This window comes from Suricata suricatta, chromosome 8 (assembly GCF_006229205.1).
Source record: "Suricata suricatta isolate VVHF042 chromosome 8, meerkat_22Aug2017_6uvM2_HiC, whole genome shotgun sequence".
Classification (NCBI taxonomy): Eukaryota; Metazoa; Chordata; class Mammalia; order Carnivora; family Herpestidae; genus Suricata; species Suricata suricatta.
Window position 1 is genome coordinate 1,105,245 of NC_043707.1, and position 23,686 is coordinate 1,128,930.

The following is a 23,686-nucleotide window of genomic DNA, read 5'->3' on the forward strand; positions in this document are numbered from 1 at the left end:
AACCACACGGGCAGACGCGCACTAGAGAAGGGCTACTCCAGAAGTCAAAATAGCATGAAATTTAATTTTCCGCCTATTTGACAAAGCTTGGTCCGGGTCCCAGTCGGTGGCGGAGATAAGGGTCCTCGGCCCCGGTGTGAGCCAGCTGGGCCCGCGGCAAACACTCCATGGTCCCTTGGCAGGTCGAGGCCCCCCCGCGGGGCCCCGGTTGCCGGGCGCTAAAGCAAACGGGCTCTATTTGCCCAGTCTGCGAGGACAATGCAGTCGCCAAATATTTGCCAGCCCGGCCGGCCGCGAGCGCAGCTATAAACGCCGGGGCCCAGGCGGAGGTGGGCCCGCCCCGCGGGAGCTGCAGGCCTCCAGGTAGGAGCCCGGCCGGGGGGCGGGCGGGGACCGGCCTCCCCCTCCCCGGGAAGGCTGAGGGGACCACCCACCTACCTACAGGCAGGGGCCGTGGAGGTCCGGGGTGGGGGAGAGCCCTGAGGAAGAGGGGTGCTGCTGAAGGAGGAGGGGCCCAAGCCGCCCTCCCCACAGCCCAACGCTGGGGCCCCGGGACCCCCGGCAGGGAGCAGCCGGAGCGCAGCATGACCCCTGCCCTCCGCAGGTCGGCCTGGCTCGGCGATGCTAGACTCGCCCAGCCGCCCTGGGGCCCCTTCTCCCTCTCTCCATGTCATCCTCCCTTTCTTTACTTTGCCAGGAGGCAAAAGGGCTCGCCCAGCTGCCGGCCGGCTGCAAGCTGCCAGGGCACTCACCCCCGGGGTAGGGGGCGCTGCCCCAAAGCCCAGAGTCAACCTCACTCGGGGTCAGGCCAGGGAGGGCCAGCCCCCCAGCCCCCTGCCCCGTCTCCATCACCTCCTCAGACTCCCACCCTACCCCGTCCGGCTCAGCCCCAGGCCCACACTCCTTCCCTGCCTCCTGCTGACCCGCTGACCCAGCCAAACCCCAGGTGCCCAGCCAGGGAGGAGGCACATGAAAGCCTGCGACCAATCAGACAATATGGGAGAAACGGCGCCCGGCCCTGAGCCTCCCCTAAGCCCCTTGGGCCCTCCAAAACCATAAGGGCTCTGGGCCCCGGACGGAGGTGGGTGGTCGAGGCAGTCAGGCCCAGCTCCCGGGCTCAGTGTGGGGTCCCCTCTGCAGTCCAGCTCTGGGTTCATCTCGGGATCCCCCCTGCAGCCCCTGGGTAGGAGCCTCCTCACAACCCTGTCGATCAGGAGCCGGAGCTGGAGCGACCCCATGCTGGGGCGCCCTGGGCTGGCACTCCCCTCCCCTGCCACCTGACGTGCCTGCCGGGGGTCCTCCCCATCTCCAGTGTCCCAGCAGAGCCACCTCTGACCCCCTCAGCTTCCTGTTCCCCCAACCCTGCCATGCCCACCACCCACGGCACCCACGGCACCCACAGTCCCAGTGTCTCTGCAAACCTCACACCTTCTGAGTGCGGCACCGTCTCCGAGCACCAGAGTGGCTGCACAGGCCGAGGAACCTAGCGGCTGACTTGTGCTCCCTCTGCCTCTCTCTCCAGCTGCACCTCCTGCCCCAGAGGCCCCAGAAGCTTGGGCCTTGAGGACATGGCCGCAGGTGTGATCCGGTCTCTCTGTGACTTCCGGCTGCCCCTGCCTAGCCGGGGGACCTTCTTGCCCTCAGACCCGGAGCCCCAAGAGACTTCTGAGGAGGAGGAAGAGGAGGAGGAGGAGGAAGAGGAGGAGGAGGAGGGGGAGGAGGGCCTGGAGGAGGGGCTGGAGGGGCCCAGGGGCCGCAGCCCAGCCCCCCAGGCCTCAGGCTGGGCCCCAGAGGCACCCCCCCGGGGTCCAAGCAGCCCCGAGAACCCCCTGCAGCTGCTGCGTTTCTCTGAGCTCATCAGTGGCGACATCCAGCGGTATTTTGGCCGCAAGGACAGGGGGCAGGACCTGGATGCCTGCGACACCCATGCGAACGACAGCTCAGCCCAGGGCCTCGGCTGCGCCGACCTGGTGCACCTGGCTCCCTGTGGGACCCCAGGTGGAGAGGAGGCTGCGGAGCCCGGAGTCCTCTCCCCGAGGGGGCCGGAGGGCCAGGCGCGAGGGCTGGGGCCCCTGGCGGAGCTCTTTGACTACGGGCTGCGGCAGTACTCGGGCCCCGGGGCCCCGGCCAGCCGCCGGCTACGGCTGGAGCGCAAGTATGGCCACATCGTCCCCATGACCCAGAGAAAGCTGCCGGTGTCCTTCTGGGAGGAGCCGGCGCCTGGCCCCCTGGGCCTACTCCGCCCGGGCACGCCCGACTTCAGCGACCTGCTGGCCAGCTGGTCTGCGGAGACCGGACCCGAGCTGCCTGGTGGAGGCACCCAGGCCCTGGATGGGGTGCAGCTGGCCGAGGCCTAGCGAGTGGGCCAGGGTGGGGGGAGGCAAGCGGGAGCAGCACGGGTTGCCTTTCCTTAAGGCATCCGGACGGTCACTGCTCTCTCTGGAGGTGGCCCTGGGGCCGCCAGCAGGACGGGCCAGATCAGGTTGGGACTCCCCAGGCCCCAAGTGGAGTCGGGCCACGCTCCTCCTGGGTCCTGGGGCGGCCACCAGCAGAGGCCACCAGGGCAGGAACCGCAGCCCCTCAGAGGCCCCGTGTGCCCGGCTCTGGGTGAGGCCTGTTGCCACCCAGACCAGCCCTGAGGTCCCAGAGCGGTGGCCAAGGACAGCAGCCCCCGCCGCCCACCCGCCTGCCGGTCCTGGGGCTGTCCCTCCTCCAGGCCTGGTGGCAGGGCCTCCTGGGAGGCGGGAGCAACGGTGCGGCCTGAGCGTGTGAGCAGTCGCACCATTCGCTCCCCGGATCAGGGCAGGGGGAGCGGCTTCCTGGGCCGGCCACCGCGGGGGTGTGACCCGGGGGACCCCAGACTGGGCCAGCTGGCCGTCCAGGGGGCCTGCAGGGGGCCTTCGCCTCCTGAGCAGAGCCCCCGCCCCGCCCCCCACCGGAGGGAACTCTGGACTCCGACAGGCACAGGAGCTGCCGCGTTTATTTCAGGGAAAGGGACACAGACGCCAGTGGGCGGGCGGGCTCCCGGCGGAAGGGCCTGTCCCGGAGGGCGCCGGGCCTCCGCTGGGCCGCCCGCTTCATGAGGACCGCCTTCCACCGCAGCCACCTGCCCGGAGACACCGGTCACGCTCGCCGGCCTCGGGCGTCCCCCGCACCGCCCGGACTGGCCCCGGCGCCCTGCCCACCTCACGGCCTGGTACACGCCCCAGCGGTTCACAGAGGCCGCCTCTCCGGCGGCCGAGTCCTTGACGAAGAAGCGCTGTCGCACCAGGGACATGAGCACCTTCCTGCTGCCCAGCGTCAGCGCCCAGGGGCCCTCCTCGCTCCACAGGCGCAGGACGCTCTCTCGAAGGCTGGCCATCTCCTCCGTGCGCTGCGGACAGGGGCGCCGTGCCGAGGGGCCGGGCCGGCAAACGGGATTTATCTCCCTCCGGACAAACCAGGGTCTTATCTACCGGGAAACCCTGCTCAGGCTGGACATGCAGACGGACATGGAGGCCACGGAGCCAGGGGCTGTGCAGGGGTGGGGCGAGGGGGCGGGGCCGCGAGGGGCTGCCTCTCACCAGCTTGGCTTCTGTATTAAACTTGAGGTTCTGGATGGCTTTGTGGTCCTGCATGCTGTTCTCCAATTTCATTATTTGGTTCTGAAACTAAGTATGGCTCCCGTTTGTTAGGCGTGGCGTCTTCGGGCCTGAGGTTCCCCCTCCCACACCCCCGGCCCCGGCCTTGGTCACTCAGGCAGGAGCTGGCCTCTGACACGTGGGCTCTGGGGCGTGTCACTCAGTCCGGGGCTCAGGCCAGCACCTCTGTGACTGCTGACAGCCCAGTGTCAGGTGCCCCCGCTCAGGGTGTCTTGGATCTGGGGCTTCCCTGGGGGCGCCTCTGCCAACTGTGATGGGCACAGGGGCTCCAGGGGTACCGTGACCAGCTTGCCCTGGATCTCCGCGATCTTCCGCCCGGGGTCGCCCTCCCTGAGCAGCTGGACAGACGACAGCAGAGAGGCCAGCTGCTGCCGCACGGCCCCGACCTCCAACTCTCTGCAGGAACAGGAAGGTCTGGGCAGGGGTCCCAGGGACAGGGCGTGTGGAGGGAAGTGGGCAGTGCGTGGGGGCGGGGGTGGTGCTCAGCTTTGCCACCCCTGCAGCGGGAACTGTGGGGGACCCCGGCAGGTGACAGAGGGCAAAGCTGGGGTGTCCGTGTGGGCTGCACCTGGTGGGCCGGAGCCGCGCTGGGGAGGGGTCGGGGCTGCCACAGGTGCAGGGGCTGCGGGAGGAGAGGCCGTGTGGACGCAGCAGGGATGTCCTCTGGCCCGGAGCTGGGGCCTCACCTGGCCTTGCCCTCGGCTGAGATCTTGAGGTCTGAGTCGCTCTTGTGGAGGGTGCACTTGTCGGACACGGCCTCTATCTGCAGCAGAGGCAGGTGGGCGAGAAGCCGGGGCTGCCAGCGGGGGGCTGGGGGGAAGGCGGCGCACCCGGCCCTCACCCACCTGCCAGGGCAGGCTGTCCACGCGCTCCCGCACCTCCCTCAGGTGCGCCTCGGCCTCCTTCTGACAGCGGACCAGGCCCTCCAGGGGTTTCTGCTCTGAGCCTTCCCACTCTCTCTTTGCCTGGGACACAGCGGGACAGGGAGGGGGATACTTTGCCGGGGACACAGACAGGGGAGAGAGATGGACGGGGCCCACTGGAGCCAGAGGTGAACCCAGCTCGGCCGAACTCACGCAGCAGAGAGCTCCGCAGGGAGCTGACTCAGAGCCCGTCCACCCAGTCTGCACACAACCTCAGGGTGGGGGGTGGGGGTGGCACCTCGGGCAGGGCCCCCAGGCTGGCAGAGCCACATCCGGCAGAAGAAAGCCTGTCTCAGCCCCAGGCCCACCAGGAGTCGGTCAACAGCGACACAAGGGACCGCCTGCCCACACCTGCAGGGGAGGGGGCTCAGGAGGCCGGGGGACCCGCCCCCCAGTGGGAGGGGGGATGTGTGTTCACAGCCAATGCCTTCTGCGCGGCCAGAAAACAGGGGCAGTGCGGTGTCCATCCGCAGAAGACTGTATGGAAGTGTTTATAGGAAACGTCCAGAACAGGCCAGGCCTCAGAGTCGAGGAGCAGCTCAGCAGCCACCAGAGGCCACGGGGTGACCGCTGGCCGCACCGGGGCTTCCACTGCGGTGACAGAAGGAACTAAGGGCGGCGCGTGGTGGCTGTCCATCCCTGCGAACACGAGCAGCTGCTGCACCCCACACTTCACACGGGTGGACGAGATGGTGTGTGGGTTAAATGTCAACGACACAATTCGACAAAGAGGGAAAAGCCCAAGGGCGGGGTCACCTTGCCGGCCCCTCTGGAATCCGCTGTGTGGAGGGGGTCGCCGTGGGCCTCGTGACAGAGGCTGGGCAGGGGCGGGAGGGCTGGGACCTACCTGTCGGGCCTCCACGCTCTGGCACTTAAGACGTCTAGCTGTGGCCATGGGACCCTCTGCGCAGGCGGCTCCCCTCTGCTCCGTGCTCCCCTCTGCTCCGGGCTCCTCCCCTCTGCTCCGTGCTCCCCTCTGCTCCGTGCTCCCCTCTGCTCCGGGCTCCTCCCCTCTGCTCCATGCTCCCCTCTGCTCCATGCTCCCCTCTGCTCCGGGCTCCTCCCCTCTGCTCCATTCTCCCCTCTGGTCCGTGCTCCCCTCTGCTCCAGGCTCCTCCCCAGGTCCGGGCTCCTCCCCTCTGATCCAGGCTCCTCCCCTCTGATCCAGGCTCCTCCCCTCTGCTCTGTGCGCCCCCCAGCTCTGGGCTCCCTTCTGCTCTATGCTCCCCTCTGCTCCATGCTCCCCTCTGCTCCGGGCCCCTCCCCTCAGCTCCGGGCTCCTCCCCTCTGCTCCAGGCTCCTCCCCAGCTCCGGGCTCCTACCCTCTGCTCCGGGCCCCTCCCCTCAGCTCCGTGCTCACCTCGCTCAGCTGCAGGCTCAGCGTCTGCTCCTGCAGGTCCAGTCTCCAGCTCAGGGCCAGGAAGTGGTCACTCAGGTCCTTCACCTGCTTCCCCAGCTGGGCCAGCGACGCCTCCAGGGCCTGGCTTTTCTCCTGTTGCTGCAGGGGCTCTGGGCTGAGTGAGGGTGCCTGGGGAGGCGGGACCTGACGGGGAGGCTCCCCCCCTCCCCCCGCGGGCGCGACCCTCACCAGCTCCAGTGCGCTGTGTGCCTCCCGCTGGGCCTGCTCGCCCGCCAGCTGCACGGCTTTCAGGCTCTCCTGCAGGTGGGTGACCAGCTCGCCCGCCCGGCTCTCCTCCAGGTGCCCCTGGACGTCCCTGGGGGTTGGTGCCAGCACAGCATCCCTCAGCTGGCGCTGGGCCAAGGAGGGGACCGGGCAGCTGGCTCCATCAGGGTCCAGGAGACCCCGAGGAGCAGAGAATGGTCACAGGGCCCACCAGGACAGGGGCTGTGTGCGCTGGTGCGTGCAGAGTCCTCTGTGGGGGGACGGGATCCCCAATGGGCGGGGGAGGAAGGGGACTCTGACACCCACCGGGCCTTCTGCTCCGCCAGGAGGATGTGGTTCAGGGACTCCTGGTTTTGCCGGACGAACTTGGTCAGCTGGACCACGGCCCTGTCCAGGCCCCGGCACTGCTCCAGGAGGTGGCACTCTTCCTGCTGGTGCGCGTGAGCAGCCCTGAGCCCAGGCGCCGGCCCGGACGCCCCGCCCCCGCCCCGCCCCCCACCGCCCACCTCGTGCTGCCCCTGCAGGGCCTGCGCGTGCTCCTCGGCCATCTGCTGCAGCCCTCGCCACTTGCCATCCAGCTCCTCCCGCAGGCTGCCCTCCGCCTTGAGCCGGGCGCTCTCCGAGGCCTTCATCCTCTGCGGGGAGACCCGCCCAGTCTGCCGTGAGCGGGGCGCGGGCGGGCCCGGCCCTGCCGCAGGCCCGCGGGCTCCCACCTTCTCCAGAGCCAGGAAGCTCTTCTGCAGGAAGCCGCACAGCTTGGCCTCTCTCTTGAGGAAGCGGAGGCTCATCTCCTCACCGAGCTTGGTCACCTGGGCCTGTGGGGGTCGGCGTGGCCGCCATGGGGTCGGACCTCCCTCCTCGCCCCCCTTGCCCCCAGCCCCCGGGCGAAATAGGACTCTTTTTCTTTCTTGCCCAACCAGGTCCATCGCATAGGGGGCCCTGGGCCCTGTGTCCCCCGCTGGCCCCGAGCCTCTCAGAGCTGGGCCGACCGCACCCTCCTGAGGAAGACAGGCAGGGCAGGTGGGGGCCACGTGGTCCCCCCAGAGCGCTAGGCGCCAGGGCTGTGAGGCTCTGCAGGGTCCGGAACACACTTGGTGTTCGTGGCCGCACCAGACCCACACCCAGGGCGCCACGCCCTGAGCTGGGAGCCTCGGTGCAGGAAGCCGAGTATGGCCGAGTGCGCCCCACGTCCACACATGTTCACAGGCACGTGCACACCCAGGAATGTGCATGCACAGACCCGCACATGTCTGTGCACACACACACACACACTTCATCCTCGAGCTCTGGGCCCCCCACTCCCCACAGGGCAGCAGTGCTCTGCACCCCGCCACCTCGCCCCTGCATGCAGGTACCCTGGAGCAGAGGGTCGGCACAGGATCTTGGTGAAGAGCCCAAGGCACTGCCACAGTCTGTCTGCTCCACAGTGACAGCGCAAAAGCAGACACGGACGACAGCTAACGAAAGGGCTTTGCAAAGCCAGGCGGTGGCCACAGTTCGCTGAGCAGGCGCCCGGGAGTCCGCCCGGCACGTCAGGAATCTGTGGGCCCGTGCCTCCCGGAGCTCCCGGCCGCAGTGGCGGGCAGTGTCTCGATGGCGCCAAGATGCCACCTCCCCAAAGGGCAGAGGGAAGGGAGGCCACCGGAGCTGGGCAGCCGAGCTATGTGGGCGGCAGGGCTGGGAGCGTCGGCCTGAGCAGGCCCTGGTCTCTGTTTGCAGAGCTGAAGAGGCTGGGTCTGGAGACGTGCCCTCCGTGCCCAGCCCCGCTGCCCAGGGTCTCACGCAGCGGGGGCACCTGGCCAGCCCAGGGCTAGGACCACGCCTGGAGATGGCTCAGGAAGGGGCTTCGGGGTACGACGGTCTACGTCCTGATCTGGGTGCGGTCACGGGAGGGGGGAGGGGCAGTGGCTGAGACGTGGCCACTGAAGGACTGTCTGCACCGCAGGATGAGCTCCGTGTCGGCGGTTCCCAAACCAGCAGCCGGGGGCCCCCATGCGGCTACTGGGCGTCTGCAATGTGGCCTGTGCGACCGAGGGACCTAAAATGTTAGCTCGTTTCCCAAGACAGAGCTGTCTGTGGCTGGCGGCGCAGGACCGTGGGGCGACCACGTGGGTCTGGTCACGTGGATGGGGAGGCCTGAACTACCAGTGCAGTGGCCTCGTGTGACGGACCCAGCTGCTGGCAGCCTGCCTGGCTGCCTGGCCGGCCCTCCCGCCCGGTACCTGCATCCTGGCCACCTCACGGTCCACCCTCTGGTTTGCCTCCTCCTGGCTCTTCTGCAGGTCGCTGCAGGCTGCTTCCCGAGACTGCTCCTCCTGATCCAGCCTCTCGGCCACCTTGGCCAACCTAGGCGATGGTGCAGGTCACAGTGACCTGGCCGCAGAGCCACCGCGACCTTGGCAGGGCATCTGGACACCGAGGATCCCTCTCCAGGCCAGGGCTGCAGCCAGGGACACAGGCTGAACTACAGGCCACCTGGGCAAACCCAGACAAGGACAAGACACGGACTTCTGTGTTCCCATGCGGGGACGTGACAGAAGCTTCCATGAGCGTGATTGATGGGGAAGAAGGGGGTACGGATTCTGGACCTAAGTCTCTTCGCCGCAGAGGGTCCACAGGGGGTCCCAGCCATCTGCCCTGTCGACCAGCAGCTTGACGCTGATGGCAGAGGGACGCCCCCCACCCATGGGACCACGTGTGGGGAGTCCAGAGCCGGCCCACCTGAGGCTGGCCTCTTGCTCCGTGTTCTTCCGCTCAGAGTCCTGGAGCGCCTGCTTCCTCCTGATCTGACTCAGGGCCGCCCGGACCTCCACCAGCCTGGCACGTGAGACCCACTTCTGCTTGGGGCCTTCCTGGCCCGCCCTCCTGGCTGCCTTTGGGGGTCCGGGTCCTGGCCTAGCTGCATGCCTCCTGCCCCTTTTCTCTGCAGGTGCCCTGGCCCTTACGAGCCCAGACTTTCTGAGCCAGGCCGTGGATGGGACCCTCGGCTCCCACCCCGGCCGCTGCTTTCCCAGAGCCCCTGACCTCCCTGCCGGGCCCCAGGCCATCGGTGTGGGGTACCTCCTGTCCAGGGCCTGCATCTGGGTCTGGTTCTGGGGGCGAGGGAGCTGCAAGGAGGAAGTGCAGGCTGAGCCTCAGGGCCGGGCAGGGGGCCCCGCCTGCGGAGGGCGCGGGGGCGGCTGACCTGGAGGGCCTCCTGCTCGGGGGCCCGAGCCGCCTGCCGCAGCTTCCTCAGCTCCGAGGCCTGCAGCTGCACGCAGGCGCGGAGTCGGAGTGCCTCCCGCAGCAGGCTCAGCATGGCTTGCTCGCAGCGGTCCCTGTGTCCCCGCAGGGATGCCACCTCGGCCTGCAGGCCGGCCACCCTGGCCAGGGCGAGGAGCGGGCCGAGTCGGGCCATGTGCGCCAGGCAGGGCGGGGGCGGGCGGCGTGGCTCTCCCTCCCCAGCTCCCACGGGCTCACCGCTGCTCTAGCTGCTTCCAGCGTGCGGGGGAGTCCTGCTCCGGGACGGTCGTGGCCGACACCAGGAGGCTGGACTCACACGTCTCGGACACCTCCTCCAGACTCCAGAGCCCGGGGCTGGCCAGCTCCTCCTCCAGGGAGAGCTCCAGGTCCCCCAGGGTGATCGTGCTCGTCTGAGAGGGGGGCGAAGCCCCCGATGAGGGGCCGCTAGCAGCCAGCTCTGCAGGAAGGCGTGCTCTGGGCCGGTGAAGGCTCCCGTGCAGCTTAGAACAGAACTCAAATCCCTGCTCACTGAGCTCCGTGAACACTGAGCTCACCTCCACCTGTCCAGCTGAGTCACTCAGCGCACCCTGGGAGGGCTCAGGTCTCGCTGCCCCACAGCAGGGAGCTCGAGCTCAGAGAGGCCCAGGCCCCTGAGGACACTCAGCACTAGGTGGCAGAAACAGGACAGTGCTCTGCCCGCCCAGCTCCCGGGAGAGCCCCCAGGCAGTGAGGCGACTTGAGGGGTCAGGAATTAGCGCTGTGCTGGGTGGCCCACATTTCCGTTCTCCTGGCTGGGCCCCCGATGGGACAGGCTCACCCGATGCGGCTTCACCATCAGCCACTGTCTATCACTTTAGCCACCGTCCAGAGGCCCCAGGCCTCACACCGCACGGCCGCCCGGAGCGGGGCACCAGGGCAGCTGGGGCAGAGAAGGCCTTGGGGAGCACCTGCCCTCACATCTCCCCCTCTGAGACAACACCAGGGTAGGCAGAGCTGCAGAGCGGCAGGGGGCTCTTCCAGAACTATCTTTTCCTCACCGGAACCTTGGGACTTCACGGCCCAACTGCCAGTAGAACCCAGGCCCTCAACCCTCCCGGCAACGTCTTCCCAACTGCCTGTTCGCAGGGAGGCCCGAGGGAGCAGCACTCGGGTGGCCGGGGCAGGGACTGGCTGCAGGCCTGGGAGTCAGGGACAGGAGACCCCCACAGGCCCGATGGGGAGGGACAGGCAGGGGCAATCTCGGGTCATCCGGTCAGAGCAGCAGGCGCGCAGAACACACAGAACCGGCGGAGGCGTGTGGCCGGGGCAGGAGAGGGTGCGGGCCGCGGTAAGAAAGCAGACAGGCGGCCGCCACGTTTCCATAGTGTGTTTTATTTCATCCCACCTGGGGAACGTGTGGTGGCTTCAATGTGTCATCAACGCAAACCGTGACGCCCACAATTCCCGCACCAGGTCCTCCCAGCCCGGCTCTGTGCTCCCCCTGCCCAGTCCGCCAAGCCCGTGTGGGGCACAAGGTGAACACTCCAAATTCAACGCCGTGTCTGAGGACCTTTCCAAAGCTGCCATGACAGGCCCCTACCTGTGGCCACACCACCCCCCTTATGGCCGAAGCAGCGTCCAGACCAAGGGCCCAGGGGCAGGAAACAGCCACACCGGCCCCGCGCTGGCCAGCAGCTGGCACCAGCGCGCCCCGCAGGCGCGGGTCGGCCCCACCCGCTTCCTCACCTGTGCATTTCTGCGTCTGGTGCCTTCCCTGCTCCCTGTTGGGTCCCCGCACTGCATGTCCAGGGGCCCATCCGACACCCCCACCCTCCGTGGCCCCGCAAACCCCCGCTGCTGGGCCGGGGCCGGGCCGCAACAAGGGAGGCTGTGAGGGTGCGAGTCCTTTATTTCTCTTTCAGAGCTGTCCCCCAGGGGGCTCCTACCAGGAAGGGACCAACTGTCCGAGCTCCCACCCCCTTGAAAGGGGCCAGAACCAAGGTGAAGCAGCCAGCTGCCACTATTCGCCCCTGCCACCTAGCCTCAAGCAGGCCCCGGGGACACAGGACACCAGATCTGCCCCATGGAGCCTGGGCAGCACACTGCATCCTGGCTCCGGGCTCGCCGGCTGTCCCCGAGCCCACCCGCCCCGGGCTTGGAGCACGGCCGGACCAAGGGTCCGCGGAGGCCGCGAAGAGAGGGCCTCTTTCAGTGCCGTGCGCTCCAGTGACAGCCTCGGGTCTGGTCTGGGCCGCAGGTCTGGGTGACGGAGGCGTTCGCCCCACGGATGTTCAAGCCTTCTCTCTGGCCAAGACCCCGGAGGGGTCATGCGGTGAGTGTGGCAGAACAGCTGAACTCCCCCCAGAGCTGGCCGCAGGGTCCACGCTCCAGGGCCCCGCCGCCAGGAGTCCAGCTGGGGCCTTTGCCAGGCAGGGTCTGGTGCCCAGGCCCATCGCCTCACGGCCACCGAATGAGCTGAAGGGAAAGGGCCACGGGTCTCTGCAGCAGCCGCATGTCTCCTGGGCCCCAGCTGGTGATGCACAGCGTGGTCCTTCTGGGCCGGCCCGCAGGGGGCGGACGGCACACAAGCAGCAGAGGGCCCTGCCCTGCGGGCCAGCAGCACCGGGACCCACAGGCCCGACTCGACCCCGAACTCACAGGCGCACAAACACAGACACACGTGCGTCCCGAGGAACGGGAGATGCTGGGTCCCCTGCTGCCCCAGGGGGTGAAGTGGGGGCCCCGGTGAGGGGCTGCGGCTCACGTCTGGGCCAGGGAGAGCTCCTCCAGGCCCCCCTTCCCGAGCCGGTACCTGGCAAGGTCCTTCCTGGTCACCAGCCCAACCACCTGTGAAAGCAAAGCCACGTCAGTGACACTGGCGACCCCGTGCCTCCGTGGCAGCCACTGCCCTGTGTGCTGAGGGGAGCACAGTTGGGAGCCCCAGAAGCGGGCACGGCTGGCCAGCCTGGGTCCTGAGCCCGGAGTCCCCCACAGGATCGCTGAGAGCAAGCGCCGGCCCACGACGGGGCAGGCAGGTCTGGAGGCCAAGGGCGAGCCTGGCACCCGGGCCCGCCCCCGCGCCGCACCTCACCTGGTTGCAGTTGTCCACCACCACCAGGTGCCTGAGGCCCAGCGCACGGAACAGCTTGAAGACCCGAGGGAGGGACGCCTCCTGCAGGGGGTGGGGGCGGGGCCTCAGCGGAGCCCGGGGAGACGCTGGCTGGTGGCCCCCCCGCACGCCCCCCACAAGACGTGTCCTGGGGACGCCTGGGTGGCTCAGTCGGTTGGGCGCCCAACTCCGGACTTCAGCTCAGGTCAGGATCTCACGGTTTGTGGGTTTGAGCCCCGTGTCAGGCTCTGTGCTGACAGTGCAGGGGCTGCTGGGGATTCTCTCTCTCCCTATGCCCTTCCCCCCACTCTCTCCCTCTGCTCTTCCCCCACCTGTGTGCTCGGGATCACGCTCTCTCTCAAAATAGACGTAAAAAAAAGAAAATGAAGGCCGTGTTCTGCGCGGCCCCCGCCCCGGCCCCGGCCCGCCGGGAGGCACCTGGGGCACCGTGTAGGGCGAGGGGTTCATGAATTCGGAGAGGTCCACGCTGCACTCCCGCTCGTCCTGCGACACGTGGATGGACTGGATCGGGGGGAAGCGCGGGTAGGCGTCCCGGAAGTCCTTCAGCCGGAGCCGCCGCTGCACCAGGCCCATGCCGGCCCGCTCCACGAACACCTGCAGGGGGGCGGGGTCAGGGCGCGGGGCCGCCCCCACCGCCCCCGCCCCGCCGCCCGGTGCCCCCGCCACCTTGTGCTTCAGGAGGACGATCAGCTGGGAGCGCAGGATCAAGCCCTGGAGCCGGGCCGGCTGTGGAGAGCAGAGGAGGCCCGTCTGTGGCTGCAGCCGAGCCCCGAGCCCCTCCCTGCCCCGTCAGCAGGCGTCTCGGCTGCACAAGCTCTGCACGCCGCGCCGTGGGGCACGGTGACGGGGCGTGCCCGTGGGACAAGGCGACAAGAAGCCGGGGTGGGACGCGCACCGCAGCCCTGCCCCCACCCGGCCCCTCCTGACGGGTCATCCTGCAGCTCCTCAGCTGACGGGGCAGCGCGGGGCAGGCCAGGCCGCTTGCCCCGCTCCTGACCCGGCTCGTCCGCGCCTCCCCTCGTGCGGCGCCTGCAAGGAACCGGGCACCTGGCTGTCGTCGGCTAGCTCCACCACGGGGAAGCCGTTGTGGCTGGACGCCGTGCTGCTGAGCACGTCCACGATGACGCCCACCTTCTCCCTCCTCCGCAGGCAGACGACCGGCGTGCTCATCACCTCCCTGGGGAAGAGCAGCCGCTGGGGCCTCGCGGGGACAGGCCGAGGGGCCCGTCCACTTTCTTCACGGGGGCGGGGGGGGGCTGGCGTGCAGGAAGACAGGGGAGCGGGGAGACTGCAGACCCCGGTGGCCGCCCAGACAGCGCTTCCCCAGACGCTCAGACATGGGCCTCCCAAACCGCAGGAGCGTCCACGGCGCCACGTACCTGGCTGTGAGCGAGTGTGAGGTGACAGGGGCCTCCCAGTGCAGGAAGGGCACGCTCTGCAGCTGGATGTGCATGTCGTACAGGCCCTGGGGGCGTGCAGGCTGTTGGCGCGGGCCCCGCCGGACCCCCTGCCGCTCTGCCGCGCACGCCCCACCCTGGGCTTGGGCCCCCGCAGTGGCGTGGGGCCCACAGAGCAAGGGGCAAGAATGGTGGGCAGGCCTCTTCCCACAAGCCACACCTCAATGAAAATGTCCCCCACGATCTTGGCGGTCATCAGGATCAGCATGATGGGAAAGCCATAGGTGACATTGCTGGTGGCCTCCATCATGATGACTGTCAGGCTGAGTGTCATCCTCACGATCCCACCTGTCCGGGGGTTGGGGGGAGTGTCCAGCCCCTGTGGCCTCACGGCCTCTCCCACCTTCCCGGCCCATCTGTGTTCTCTGGACATGCCCGCACACCCCCCCACCGTTCACCCTTGTGGTGGGCCTGGGCAGGCCTCACGGGGTGGGGACAGTGACCCTGCCCACTGAAGTGGAGCTCACTCCCGCCCCTTACTCCTCCAAGGAAGGTGCCCCCCAAACGTGGGATGCCCACGTGGTAGCCAAGACTCACCCAACTGGGCAGCTGCTCCCATCAGGGCATATTTGCCAGGGTCCGCCCAGATCTGTGGGGATGACAGAGGAAGGTCAGGGGGGGGGGCAGCCCCCTACTCAAACCTGCCAAGGTGCGTGACCCCACCAGAGATCACTGGGCCCAGCAATTCCAGGCCTAGAAGAAAACCTACAATTTACACACATAGACGCTAAGTTGTCTGCGGCAGCACCCAGGTGGACAGTGGTCTGGAAGTGTCCTGGGGGCGCCCTGGGTGACCTAGGTCGTCAGCACACGCTGGACAACTTGGCAGCTATGGCAGATGCTTTCCATGTGCTGATGAGGGACGGTGGCGCCCAGGCACACGCAGCGGGCGGTGTCTGAGCAGAAATGACCGCACCGCGAGGGAGCAGAGAACCCAGCAGGTGCACAGCACAGACTCTAGGCAAAGACAGACCGACACAGTGACGCCACACCACGTGGGACTCCACTCAGGAAACGCCCAGAAGAGGCAGGTGTGCCAACAGGGCGGGGCACTGACCGCCCAGCGGCGCAGGTCTCCTGGGGAGACGGATGTCGAGTGTGGCGCCCGGCAGCGGCGGCCCGAACACAAGCCCGTGAGCGCGCCGCAGAGCGCCGGCCTGCAGGCTCCCCAGGACGGGGAGGCCTTGTGGCGCGGGGCCACCTCCCGGCTGAAACGACCCAAACCACGCCTGGGAGGACACGTGCCCCTGGCCCTGCTCACAGGTTTTAGAATCTTACTTGACTAAATTAAGAAAAAAAAATCACAAAAAATGAAACCCAGCGTCCGGACGCTGAGCACACGTGCCTCAGTCACCTGTTCCTGGGGCCGCCCTCCAATGGGGAGCGCCGAGCCTCCCCCCGTGCAGAGCACCTCTGAGCGGCCCGGCGGACCGCAGGCGACAAGCGCCAGCAGCCAGGACACTCCAGGCTGAGCGGAAGGACCAGGGGCTCAGAGGCGGCTGCCCCCACGCGGGGAGCCCGCACTCACCGCGGCCCCGGTGACGTAGGACAGGGCGATCCCGAAGAGCCGGCCCCAGGCGGCCCCGATGAGCAGGGACGGGATGAAGACGCCAGCGGACACCGTGAGCCCGTAGGTCCAGCAGGCCAGGAAGAAGTAGACCAGGGTGAAGAGACCCAGCGTCATGGGGTTGTAGGAGCCTAGGGGAGAGGGAGCTGGCCAGGGCCTGCCGCGCGGGCTCGCCCAGAACGCCTCCTGCTCACGTCCCGGCACCCGAGGTCTCCCTGCTCTGAGGGCCAGAGTGTGGGTCGCAGATGCCCCGTCCTCAGGGGCAGGAATGACAGCCACCTGGCGGCCGGGGCCCGGGTCACGGCAGGACCATGACCCGAGGGCAGGTGGCCGCGAAGGGCTGTGTGCAGAACTGCCGGCCACCAATCCCCACCTGACGACTTCCAGGTGAGGGAAACACCAAAGCCTGGAGGCCACTGGTGGGGGAGGCCTGTGCCGCCCATTTACGATTTTCTGGTAAACTGGGTGGGTTCCTGTCACGTGTGCTGAGACATAAAGACCAAAACGTTCTCAGCAACCTTGTCTGTGACAGGAAACAATTACGGACAACCTAAAAGATCCCCAAAAAGAAAAAAGGAAACAAGGTCACAGATCAGCTGCACCACGGCTTCCGTGGGCGCACACGGCAGGCGCGCTCGGGCCCGTGTGCTGTGGGCGGAGGAGAGGCCGTGTGGGCAGTGCCCGGATCAGTGCCGGGGAAGGTGCGCACTGCCAGCAGCGGTCTGCATTCAGGACTTTTTAAAATTAAAAATGCGTGTGGTTTGAGGGGCGCCTGGGGTGCTCAGCGGTTAGGCGTCTGACTTGGGCCCAGGTCACGATCTCCTGGTTTGCAGGTTTGCGGACGCAGGGCCCGGGAGGAAAGCACCGGGAGACGGGTCGTGACCGGCGGGCCCACGAGGACAGCCCCAGCGCCCACCAGGCCCCCGTACACAGCGTGCCCACCGATACGGCAGTCACGTGACCTCTGCCCTCAGGGCACTGCCGGCTGGAGAGTGACACCCAGGCCCCAGAGCCAGCAACCGTGGGGTCGCGCAGCTGGCAGCAGAGAGCTGGGGGGCGCACCTGGAGGGTCGTGGAAAAGGCTGACCACGCTCTTCTCAGGGGTGTTGAAGAAGGCGGTGGCCATGGAGTTGTACTCGCCGTCGGCACAGAAGAGCTGCAAGGGTGGAAGAGAGACGGGCCGGTGGAGCGGGCTGGTCCTGGCCTGCGGTGCCAGAGCCCTGCCACCCGGGGGCTGGGGCAGGCCATGGCCTAGGGGGCGGCAGGACGCGAAGAGCCAGGCCCGGGGACGGCCAGGGCTCCGGAGGCAGGCCCAGCTGCAGGTGCCATGTCCCCTGGGCACTGGGGCACGCGAGGCTCTGGGGCGCGCCAGAGCACGCTTCTAGGGCTCAACAGCCGGGCTGCCTGCACCCTGGTGCCAACGGGCCGGGCCGTCCAGATGAGCACAGCGGTGGTTCCCGGATGCCCAGCCCACGGCAGGGGCTGGCCCGGGCGGCCAGGCAGCGGCGGGAAGCCCGGACGCACATCTGTGACCCCTGGTGCCTCCCCCAGCCCTGGCCACCGCCGATCTGCTCTGCCTCCGTGGCTCTGGCTGCGCCGTGTCACGTACAGAGCATCACACGCCACACGGGCCTCTGCGTCTGGCTTCTCCTCAGCCTGTTTCCGAGGTCCCTTCACAGTGTGCCGTGTGTCAGGGTCTTGCCCCTTCTCGTGGCCAAATAAACCCACTTACTGGCAAACCCTGCTGTGCTTATCCGTTTGCCAAACGCCACACACTCAGGCTGCGGCTGCGCTGCAGCGAGCGTGCACGTGCGGGCGTCTGTGCCCCTCAGGTCTGCACCCACGAGCCCCCGCTGCGGGAGTCCCTGTGTGGCCCAGGCAGGCTTGCACTCTGGAGGCTGACATGATGCTGCTCCCTGATGCCTGCAGTTCTGTGAAGCCCCTGTGACCCTGCAGTTGGCCTGTGCCAGCCCCCCGGGGCCCCTACCTGGAGGGGGTAGGACACGGAGCTGCCCTGCAGGGGCTGGCAGTCCCGCGACGAGTAGATCAGCACGAAGGCGACCGTGGCAGTGACGGCAGCCACCAGCATGGCCTCGATCACCTGGAGGCAGGGCCGGTGGACGTACCTGGAGCAGAGAGCAGGATGCACAGGGCCTCAGACTGCGGGACGCCTGGGCCGCGCCCACGACAGCCAGAGCCCGTGGCAGGACACGGGGTGGGGGTGGGGGGCGGCAGGCCATCTCCCAGATGCCCCCCGGCAGCACCTTCCTCCAGGCGCGTCGGCGGGAAGGATGAGGCGCTTCTCTTGCCCAGGCCCCACCCGGTGGGGTCAGGAGACCCGGGAGTGCCCACAACCGCTCTGTGGGCCCACAGGGCCTCGGGTTAAGGTCCCGGAGGGACCACGGCGAGGCTGAGGGGAGAGGCTGGGAGGACCCTGACCCTAGGGGCCCCTCTGGGCCTCCAGCCAAACCCAGCCTCACCAGCCCCCGCCAGTGCTGGCCTGTCCCCTCCCGTGCAACCCATCGCGGAAGGACACAGGTTGGCACACGGCCTTCCGAGTGGGCCCGGGGGCACAGGGCCCCCAACATGTCCCTCTTCAAAGGCCCTGTGGTCACACTGATCAACTTGGGGCACAAAGTGGAGGCTTCTTACCTGATTCGAAACATGGTCAGCCAGTAATTCAAGGCATTGAACACGGCCCCAAGAACACCGCCTACGACCAGGAAGAGAGAGAGCGTAAGGGACGGGCGGGGGGGAGCGGGGGTGGCGGGAGGGGAAGGGAGCTGTGTGTGTGTGTGTGTGACACACTGGCTTGTCTCTCAGAGGCTCTGCTCTCCTTCCAGAGAAAAATGGTTTTCAGAGCAGGAAGTGCTATCCACAGCTCATCCTATTTCTTCCCAGAACCCTCCCGCCCCCACAACCCAGGGGCTTCTCCGGTGGGGAGGTAAAGCAGGCCTTCGGGGCGTGGGCTCGCCCCCAGGTGGGTGTGTGCGCAGGGCAGGACGCGGAGGACCCTGGGAGTGGGGGCAGCACTCCGCTCTGGCCACCGCGGCACTGGGCTGGGCCTGCCCTTACCCACCACGCCCATGGCGATGAAGATGGGGACCTCGTGGATCGTGTACACCATCGTCTGCAGAGGAGAGAGCGAGCACCCCGTGAGCCCCCTCCAGGCAGACGCCGGCACAGGGGCGCTCCCTCCAAGGCTGTCGCCTGCGCCGGGTCTGGCTCTCGGTCCAGTTGGAGGCGGGGACAACCTGAGCTTCTGCCAGATGGCAGTCGGGGGGTGCATGCGAGGAAGAGCTACCCAGGGGCCCCTCCCAGGGCCGGGGTCTCGGCGCGCATGTCCGACAGCCAGAGGACTGCCGAGCGCCCCCGGAGCACCGCCGGGAGCCAGGCGTCCTAACCCGACGGGCAGGTCACCCGGGTGCGTTCCTCTCACCCTCGGCCCCAGCACTCGGCTCAATCATGCAGCCAAAGCCAACGGTTTCCCAAAAGTCTGCATTCCCAGGGTGACCCTCAACTAGACAACCTTGGCCCCACACTGAGAAAGAACCGGAAAGAACTCGGGAGCCTAGTGTATCACCTCCGTGTCAAACCTCCCGAAGTTGATGAGCCCCGGGCTGGACAGGTCCCACACGTTCCCGTGGTAGATGCTCAGGACGAAGTTGAGGGTGAATGTGGAGATCATGGACGCGAAGAACTACGGGCGGAGAGCGGGCCGTCAGAGCCGAGCCTGTCGCCCGGGGTCCCCATGCCAGGAGGCTGGGCAGGGGCTTTCCCGTCACTCAGGAGGGACCAGGGACCCCCCCAAGGTGGCCCTTGTGGCCGGGCGAGTGGGTCACAGCCTGGTGTGGTGAGTGTTGGGGTCACGCTAGTGACGGAGCCGAGGGACGAGCGAGAGGACAGGGTACAAACGAGGCCCGCAGCTGACGGGGACGGCCAGCGGCTCAGGTCAAGTGACAAGCAGGGCACGTGGCTCCCAGCACCTCGGGGGCAGAAATCTCCGGGGATGTTTCCTCAGGAGCCGGGGGCCACCAGGCCTGCCTGACCCGGCCCAGAGCGGCCCTCAGGCACTTACTATTCTCCACGTCAAGAACTGGTTCCAGAAGGAGGCGCCCTCCTCCAAGCTGAACAGGACCCCACCTGGAAGGGCAAGCAGCCCCGTCCACCGCAGCCCCGTGCTCGGTGAGACCCCGGGGCCCTGAGACGGTCAAGAGGGCCCGTGCCCACCCTCACCCCGAGTTCAAAGTCCGCAAACACCAAGACTCCCCCTCCACACAGCGGGCGCGGTGGCCTCCCTGGGACAGGCCGTCCTCCTCACCCACGGGGGCTCCGAAGGCAGCGGACACTCCGGCCGCGGCTCCTGCTGAGACGAAGTCCCGCTTCTCCGTGTCTCTGCGGAAGTACTCGAAGATCTGCAATGGGAAGGGACGGGAGGGAGGCGGGCCGCGCCCCGAGACGGGCCCGGTCAGCCAGGGCCAGGGCCTGACCGGGGCAGGGGGTGGGAGGCGGGGACGGGGGGCCTTGAAGGCATCTCTGGACAGCCATCGATTTGCATTCACACAGATCCCGGAGCTGACGAGGTGACACACGCCGAACGCACCCTTGCACACCAACAACCGAGAGAGGGGGCCAAGGACACCCACACGCGACAACGACACATCGGTCTACCGAAGAGACAGGCGAGAAACTCGAAACCCCACTGAGAACCGTGAAGGAAGGAAGTGAAAACGTGTCCTTGGGTTAAGCACATAAGCCTCCACTGTGGACAAACGACGAATGTCTGAGTTCCCTCAGACACTCAGCGCGCTGCCCGGCAAACGCGGTGGCTTCTAGGGGACGCGGGACAAAACTGCTCTGGAACAGGGCTCGAAATTAAGCCTGTTCAACGTGCCCGCCAGTCACTCCTGGCTCCTGGCCCGCGCGGGGAGGGCTCACCTTGAAGTCCCGCTTCAGCGAGGTGGACCTCCCCTGGGAGATGCCGGCGGCGATCACGGAGCCCGAGTGAATCATCGGCCCCTCCTGCAAGCGCAGGACAGCCGCCCTCAGACGAGTGCGGCTCCAGAGGACACGGCCTCGGTCACGGGCAGCGCCACACGCACTCCGTTACCTTTCCCACCGCCAGTCCGCCCACCACGGACAGGATCACTCCAGACACCTTGATCACGAGGGTCTGAAACACAAGGGGAAATACATCCAGTCCGAGGAAAGGCCACGCGGCCGAGAGCCGGCAGCGAACCAGCGGACACGAAGCAACCCTGATCACGGGTCCAGCCCGGCCCCGCGAGGCAAGGCCGGCCGGGAGGGCCCGCACGCCACTGCAGGCGTCCTGCGGCCGGGCTCCTGGCGGGGCCTTCCCTGCCGTCCTGAATCTCCCCATTGCCCACCCCGGGGACTCGTGGGTCCCAGGGAGCGGAAAGCAGCACGATGGCTCCCCAGGACACACACACGTGCATTCTTCTGCCGGCCACCTGCCAGGGTCGCTGTCCACCGCCCGGCCAGCAGAGTGGGTGCAGCAGGGCGGACCCCGCCCTCTGTGGCAGGGCACGGGCCCCCCAGGTGTCACTCCCAGCGCACAGCTGCCAGCCCCCAGGAGCACCCCTCTCCCCAGATGGGAGGGGACGCCTCTGGCCGAGGCAGTCTGACCTGACACCTGGAAATGACCACAGAGGAACCACACTCCTGACGCCCCCAACCTCCTCAGAAACAGGGTTTCCAGAACTTGAAGTGTAACAAATACTGAGGACGATTTAAAGAACAACAAAGACGTCAGGGGTGCCCTCCTCCCCCAGAGCTGTTCTCGTTTCCAAACATTAACCGCCGTGCAGAGCTTAGTACCACACCGCCGTCTCCTAACAGATGCCCACGTCAGCGTTTGTGGACTTAAAACACTAAGAGAAATGTTACCGCCTGGACGTTACCACGTGGAACTCATGCACGCTCAGCAACAAACGGAGCTCGTCTGGACAAGTCCCCGGGTGCCGGTGGGCAGACCCGGAGCTCCCGAGCCCCCGGAGAACCCCGCGCCGCCCGCTCCCGACCCCCCGGAGAACCCGGCGCAGGGCGCCGCCCCCAGGCCTCACCTTGAGCCGGACCACGTGCGGGATCTTCACCCCGTTGAGGAAGCACTTGATCTGGGGGATCCCACTGCCGGCAGCAACCGGCTAAAGGAGAGAGGCCAGTACTGAGCCAGGCCAAGTGAGTGAGGCGCCACAGCTGCCACCGGGCACAGGAGGCCACGGCCACCCAGGGCCCAGCAAGGGGGACAGCCATCCACGGAGGGCTTCTCGCCCCTCCCCAGAGGCAGTGACCACCCGGAGAGGTTGGGAAAGGACTGGAAAGGAGGCTCAGTGTCCCCAGGAGGGCGTGAGGGGTGGGGGCCGCCACAGGACAGACAGGAGGCCCCACAGCCCAGCTGAGGGGCCAGAGGGCGGGGTGTCACCACACAGCACCCAGATGGGGGCTTCTGGGGGCTACACCCCATGACAAGGGAGAAGCCGAGGGGCAGGCAGAGGGCAGGCTCCTGAGGGAAGCGAGGGTCCCTTCCACCGGGGCCGGCCCCATCCTCGCCCGCCAGGCAGGAGTGGCGCTCTGGGGTCGGGGGTGAATGGCCACGCAATGCCTGCCACGCCCACCTCCACAAAGGCGACGATGGCGGAGCCCACGAACACGAACGCGGAGTTGAGGGTCGCCCAGAGCAGCAGGGAGAAGGACAGCCCGCCGCGCTCCGTGAACTTGTCGATGTCTGTGGCTCGTCAAGGATGAAACGCTCCCCCTCACCCCTGCTGCAGCCCGGCCTCTGCAGCCCCGCGCACCCGGGGCTGTGTGCTGACCGGACCGTCGCGGAGCACCCCCCCCCCCCCCCCCCCCCGCCCCCGGCATACATGCAGGGCTCTGAGCCTCGCTGCTGGGGGCCCCAGAAAGGATGCTGTCCTTGACCACCCTGTACTTGAGGCCGGCCACGTTCTCCACCACGATGTCGATGAAGCAGGCCACGAGGCCCGTGAGGATCCCGATCATGGCGCAGATCACCCAGCGCTTCATCTCCACCGTGCGGAAGGCCTGCGGGCAGGGACGCCCGTCAGAGGCGTCTGTGCTGGGTCAGCACCCCAGAGGCCGTGGGTCTTTCCAACCGGCACCACCCGTGGCTGACGCCGTGGGCGCCTGAGCGGAGGCGGCCTCGGTCTCTGAGAGGACACAGCCACTCCCCGGCCGAGTCCTGCGGTGGAGCCTCTGGCAGGAGGAACGGAGGCTCCAGGCCGTGAGGCTCGAGGACCGCGGGGCGGGAACAGCGCCAGGGCAGCGGGGGCAGCGGCGGGGGAGCCTGCGCGCGCTCACCGTGTGGTTGATCCGCCGCTCCTCCTCCAGGAAGAGCTGGTTCTCACTGTTGTCATAGTCCAGGCTCTGGGGGACAGACACAGCATCACGCCTGAACCCCTGCCCCAGGCTCCCGGGGGGCGGGGGCGGGGCAGGGCCCGGGGGGCGGGAGGAGGCCCACCTCGTACTTGAGGGACAGGAGCTTCTCATTGTGCGGGATCTCCCTGGGGAACGGGTGAGGGGGCTCCGAGTCCTGCAGGAGAAAGATGCGGAGCCGTGAACTTGACAGCCCAGCACGTTTAAGAAGAAATCACGGGGGGGGGGGGGGGGGGGGGGGGGGGGGGGGGGGGTCCCTGGGAGGGGCTCATTTGGTAAGTGTCCGACTTCGGCTCAGGTCATGTTCTCGCAGTTCTTGACTTCGAGCCCCGTGTCAGGCTCTGTGCTGACAGTTCGGAGCCTGGAGCTGCTTCAGATTGTGTGTCTCCCTCTCTCTGCCCCTCCCCTGCTTGTTCTCTCTCTCAAAAATAAACATAATTTTAAAAACTTGCTTAAAAATTTTTTTTTTGCTTAAGAAAGCAAACACAAATGAGAAGGGGAGGGGACAGGTGTCCATCCATTCCACGAAGCCAGTAGTCTCTGGGCCTAAAGCCAGACGAGGGTGCCACAGACAGGAGAGCACAGGCCCCTCAGCACGCAGAGGCCTCGTCCCGGATGAGGACCCAGCACACTGGAGCCCTCGGCTCCACGGCCGGGGCCGGTTTATCCTAGGGACGCGAGGCTGGCTTAATATCCGAAAATCGAGTCATGTCATGTCTGTGGAAACACG

General features: G+C 67.6%; 3 protein-coding genes across 4 annotated transcripts in view; 1 reads left to right on the top strand and 2 right to left on the bottom strand.

Moving 5' to 3' along the window:
• PERCC1 (proline and glutamate rich with coiled coil 1) lies at nucleotides 1-3,519 on the top strand. Its single transcript, XM_029949982.1, has 2 exons — nucleotides 1-363; nucleotides 1,523-3,519. The coding sequence occupies exon 2, from the start codon at nucleotides 1,569-1,571 to the stop codon at nucleotides 2,355-2,357; it is 789 nt and encodes a 262-aa protein (XP_029805842.1). The 5' UTR covers nucleotides 1-363; nucleotides 1,523-1,568; the 3' UTR covers nucleotides 2,358-3,519.
• On the bottom strand, nucleotides 2,961-10,772 carry CCDC154 (coiled-coil domain containing 154). The gene is made up of 18 exons (XM_029949354.1): nucleotides 10,695-10,772; nucleotides 10,448-10,580; nucleotides 9,648-10,041; nucleotides 9,373-9,550; nucleotides 9,249-9,295; nucleotides 8,910-9,005; nucleotides 8,411-8,534; nucleotides 6,902-7,003; nucleotides 6,695-6,823; nucleotides 6,495-6,616; nucleotides 6,153-6,279; nucleotides 5,925-6,062; nucleotides 4,487-4,606; nucleotides 4,328-4,404; nucleotides 3,920-4,037; nucleotides 3,564-3,650; nucleotides 3,186-3,373; nucleotides 2,961-3,106 (listed from the first exon to the last, which is right to left on the bottom strand). The coding sequence occupies exons 1-18, from the start codon at nucleotides 10,770-10,772 to the stop codon at nucleotides 2,980-2,982; spliced, it is 2,385 nt and encodes a 794-aa protein (XP_029805214.1). The 3' UTR covers nucleotides 2,961-2,979.
• Nucleotides 10,762-23,686, bottom strand: part of CLCN7 (chloride voltage-gated channel 7) — a 20,170-nt gene continuing 7,245 nt past the window's right edge. Inside the window, exons 3-25 of one of the 2 annotated variants that reach the window (XM_029949979.1) lie at nucleotides 23,042-23,113; nucleotides 22,882-22,947; nucleotides 22,473-22,605; nucleotides 22,179-22,288; nucleotides 21,627-21,707; nucleotides 20,654-20,716; nucleotides 20,482-20,565; nucleotides 19,865-19,958; nucleotides 19,622-19,686; nucleotides 19,127-19,243; nucleotides 18,619-18,673; nucleotides 18,196-18,256; nucleotides 17,531-17,669; nucleotides 16,606-16,699; nucleotides 15,505-15,674; nucleotides 14,514-14,565; nucleotides 14,137-14,264; nucleotides 13,899-13,984; nucleotides 13,567-13,696; nucleotides 13,186-13,245; nucleotides 12,937-13,113; nucleotides 12,481-12,561; nucleotides 10,762-12,236 (exon numbers count right to left, since the gene is read on the bottom strand). In XM_029949979.1, coding sequence (XP_029805839.1) covers nucleotides 12,150-12,236; nucleotides 12,481-12,561; nucleotides 12,937-13,113; nucleotides 13,186-13,245; nucleotides 13,567-13,696; nucleotides 13,899-13,984; nucleotides 14,137-14,264; nucleotides 14,514-14,565; nucleotides 15,505-15,674; nucleotides 16,606-16,699; nucleotides 17,531-17,669; nucleotides 18,196-18,256; nucleotides 18,619-18,673; nucleotides 19,127-19,243; nucleotides 19,622-19,686; nucleotides 19,865-19,958; nucleotides 20,482-20,565; nucleotides 20,654-20,716; nucleotides 21,627-21,707; nucleotides 22,179-22,288; nucleotides 22,473-22,605; nucleotides 22,882-22,947; nucleotides 23,042-23,113 — 2,205 coding nt within the window. In that variant the 3' untranslated portion in view covers nucleotides 10,762-12,149. Of the gene's footprint in view, nucleotides 12,237-12,480; nucleotides 12,562-12,936; nucleotides 13,114-13,185; nucleotides 13,246-13,566; nucleotides 13,697-13,898; nucleotides 13,985-14,136; nucleotides 14,265-14,513; nucleotides 14,566-15,504; nucleotides 15,675-16,605; nucleotides 16,700-17,530; nucleotides 17,670-18,195; nucleotides 18,257-18,618; nucleotides 18,674-19,126; nucleotides 19,244-19,621; nucleotides 19,687-19,864; nucleotides 19,959-20,481; nucleotides 20,566-20,653; nucleotides 20,717-21,626; nucleotides 21,708-22,178; nucleotides 22,289-22,472; nucleotides 22,606-22,881; nucleotides 22,948-23,041; nucleotides 23,114-23,686 lie in introns of those variants that run through there. The other variant, XM_029949981.1, reaches the window with a different exon arrangement.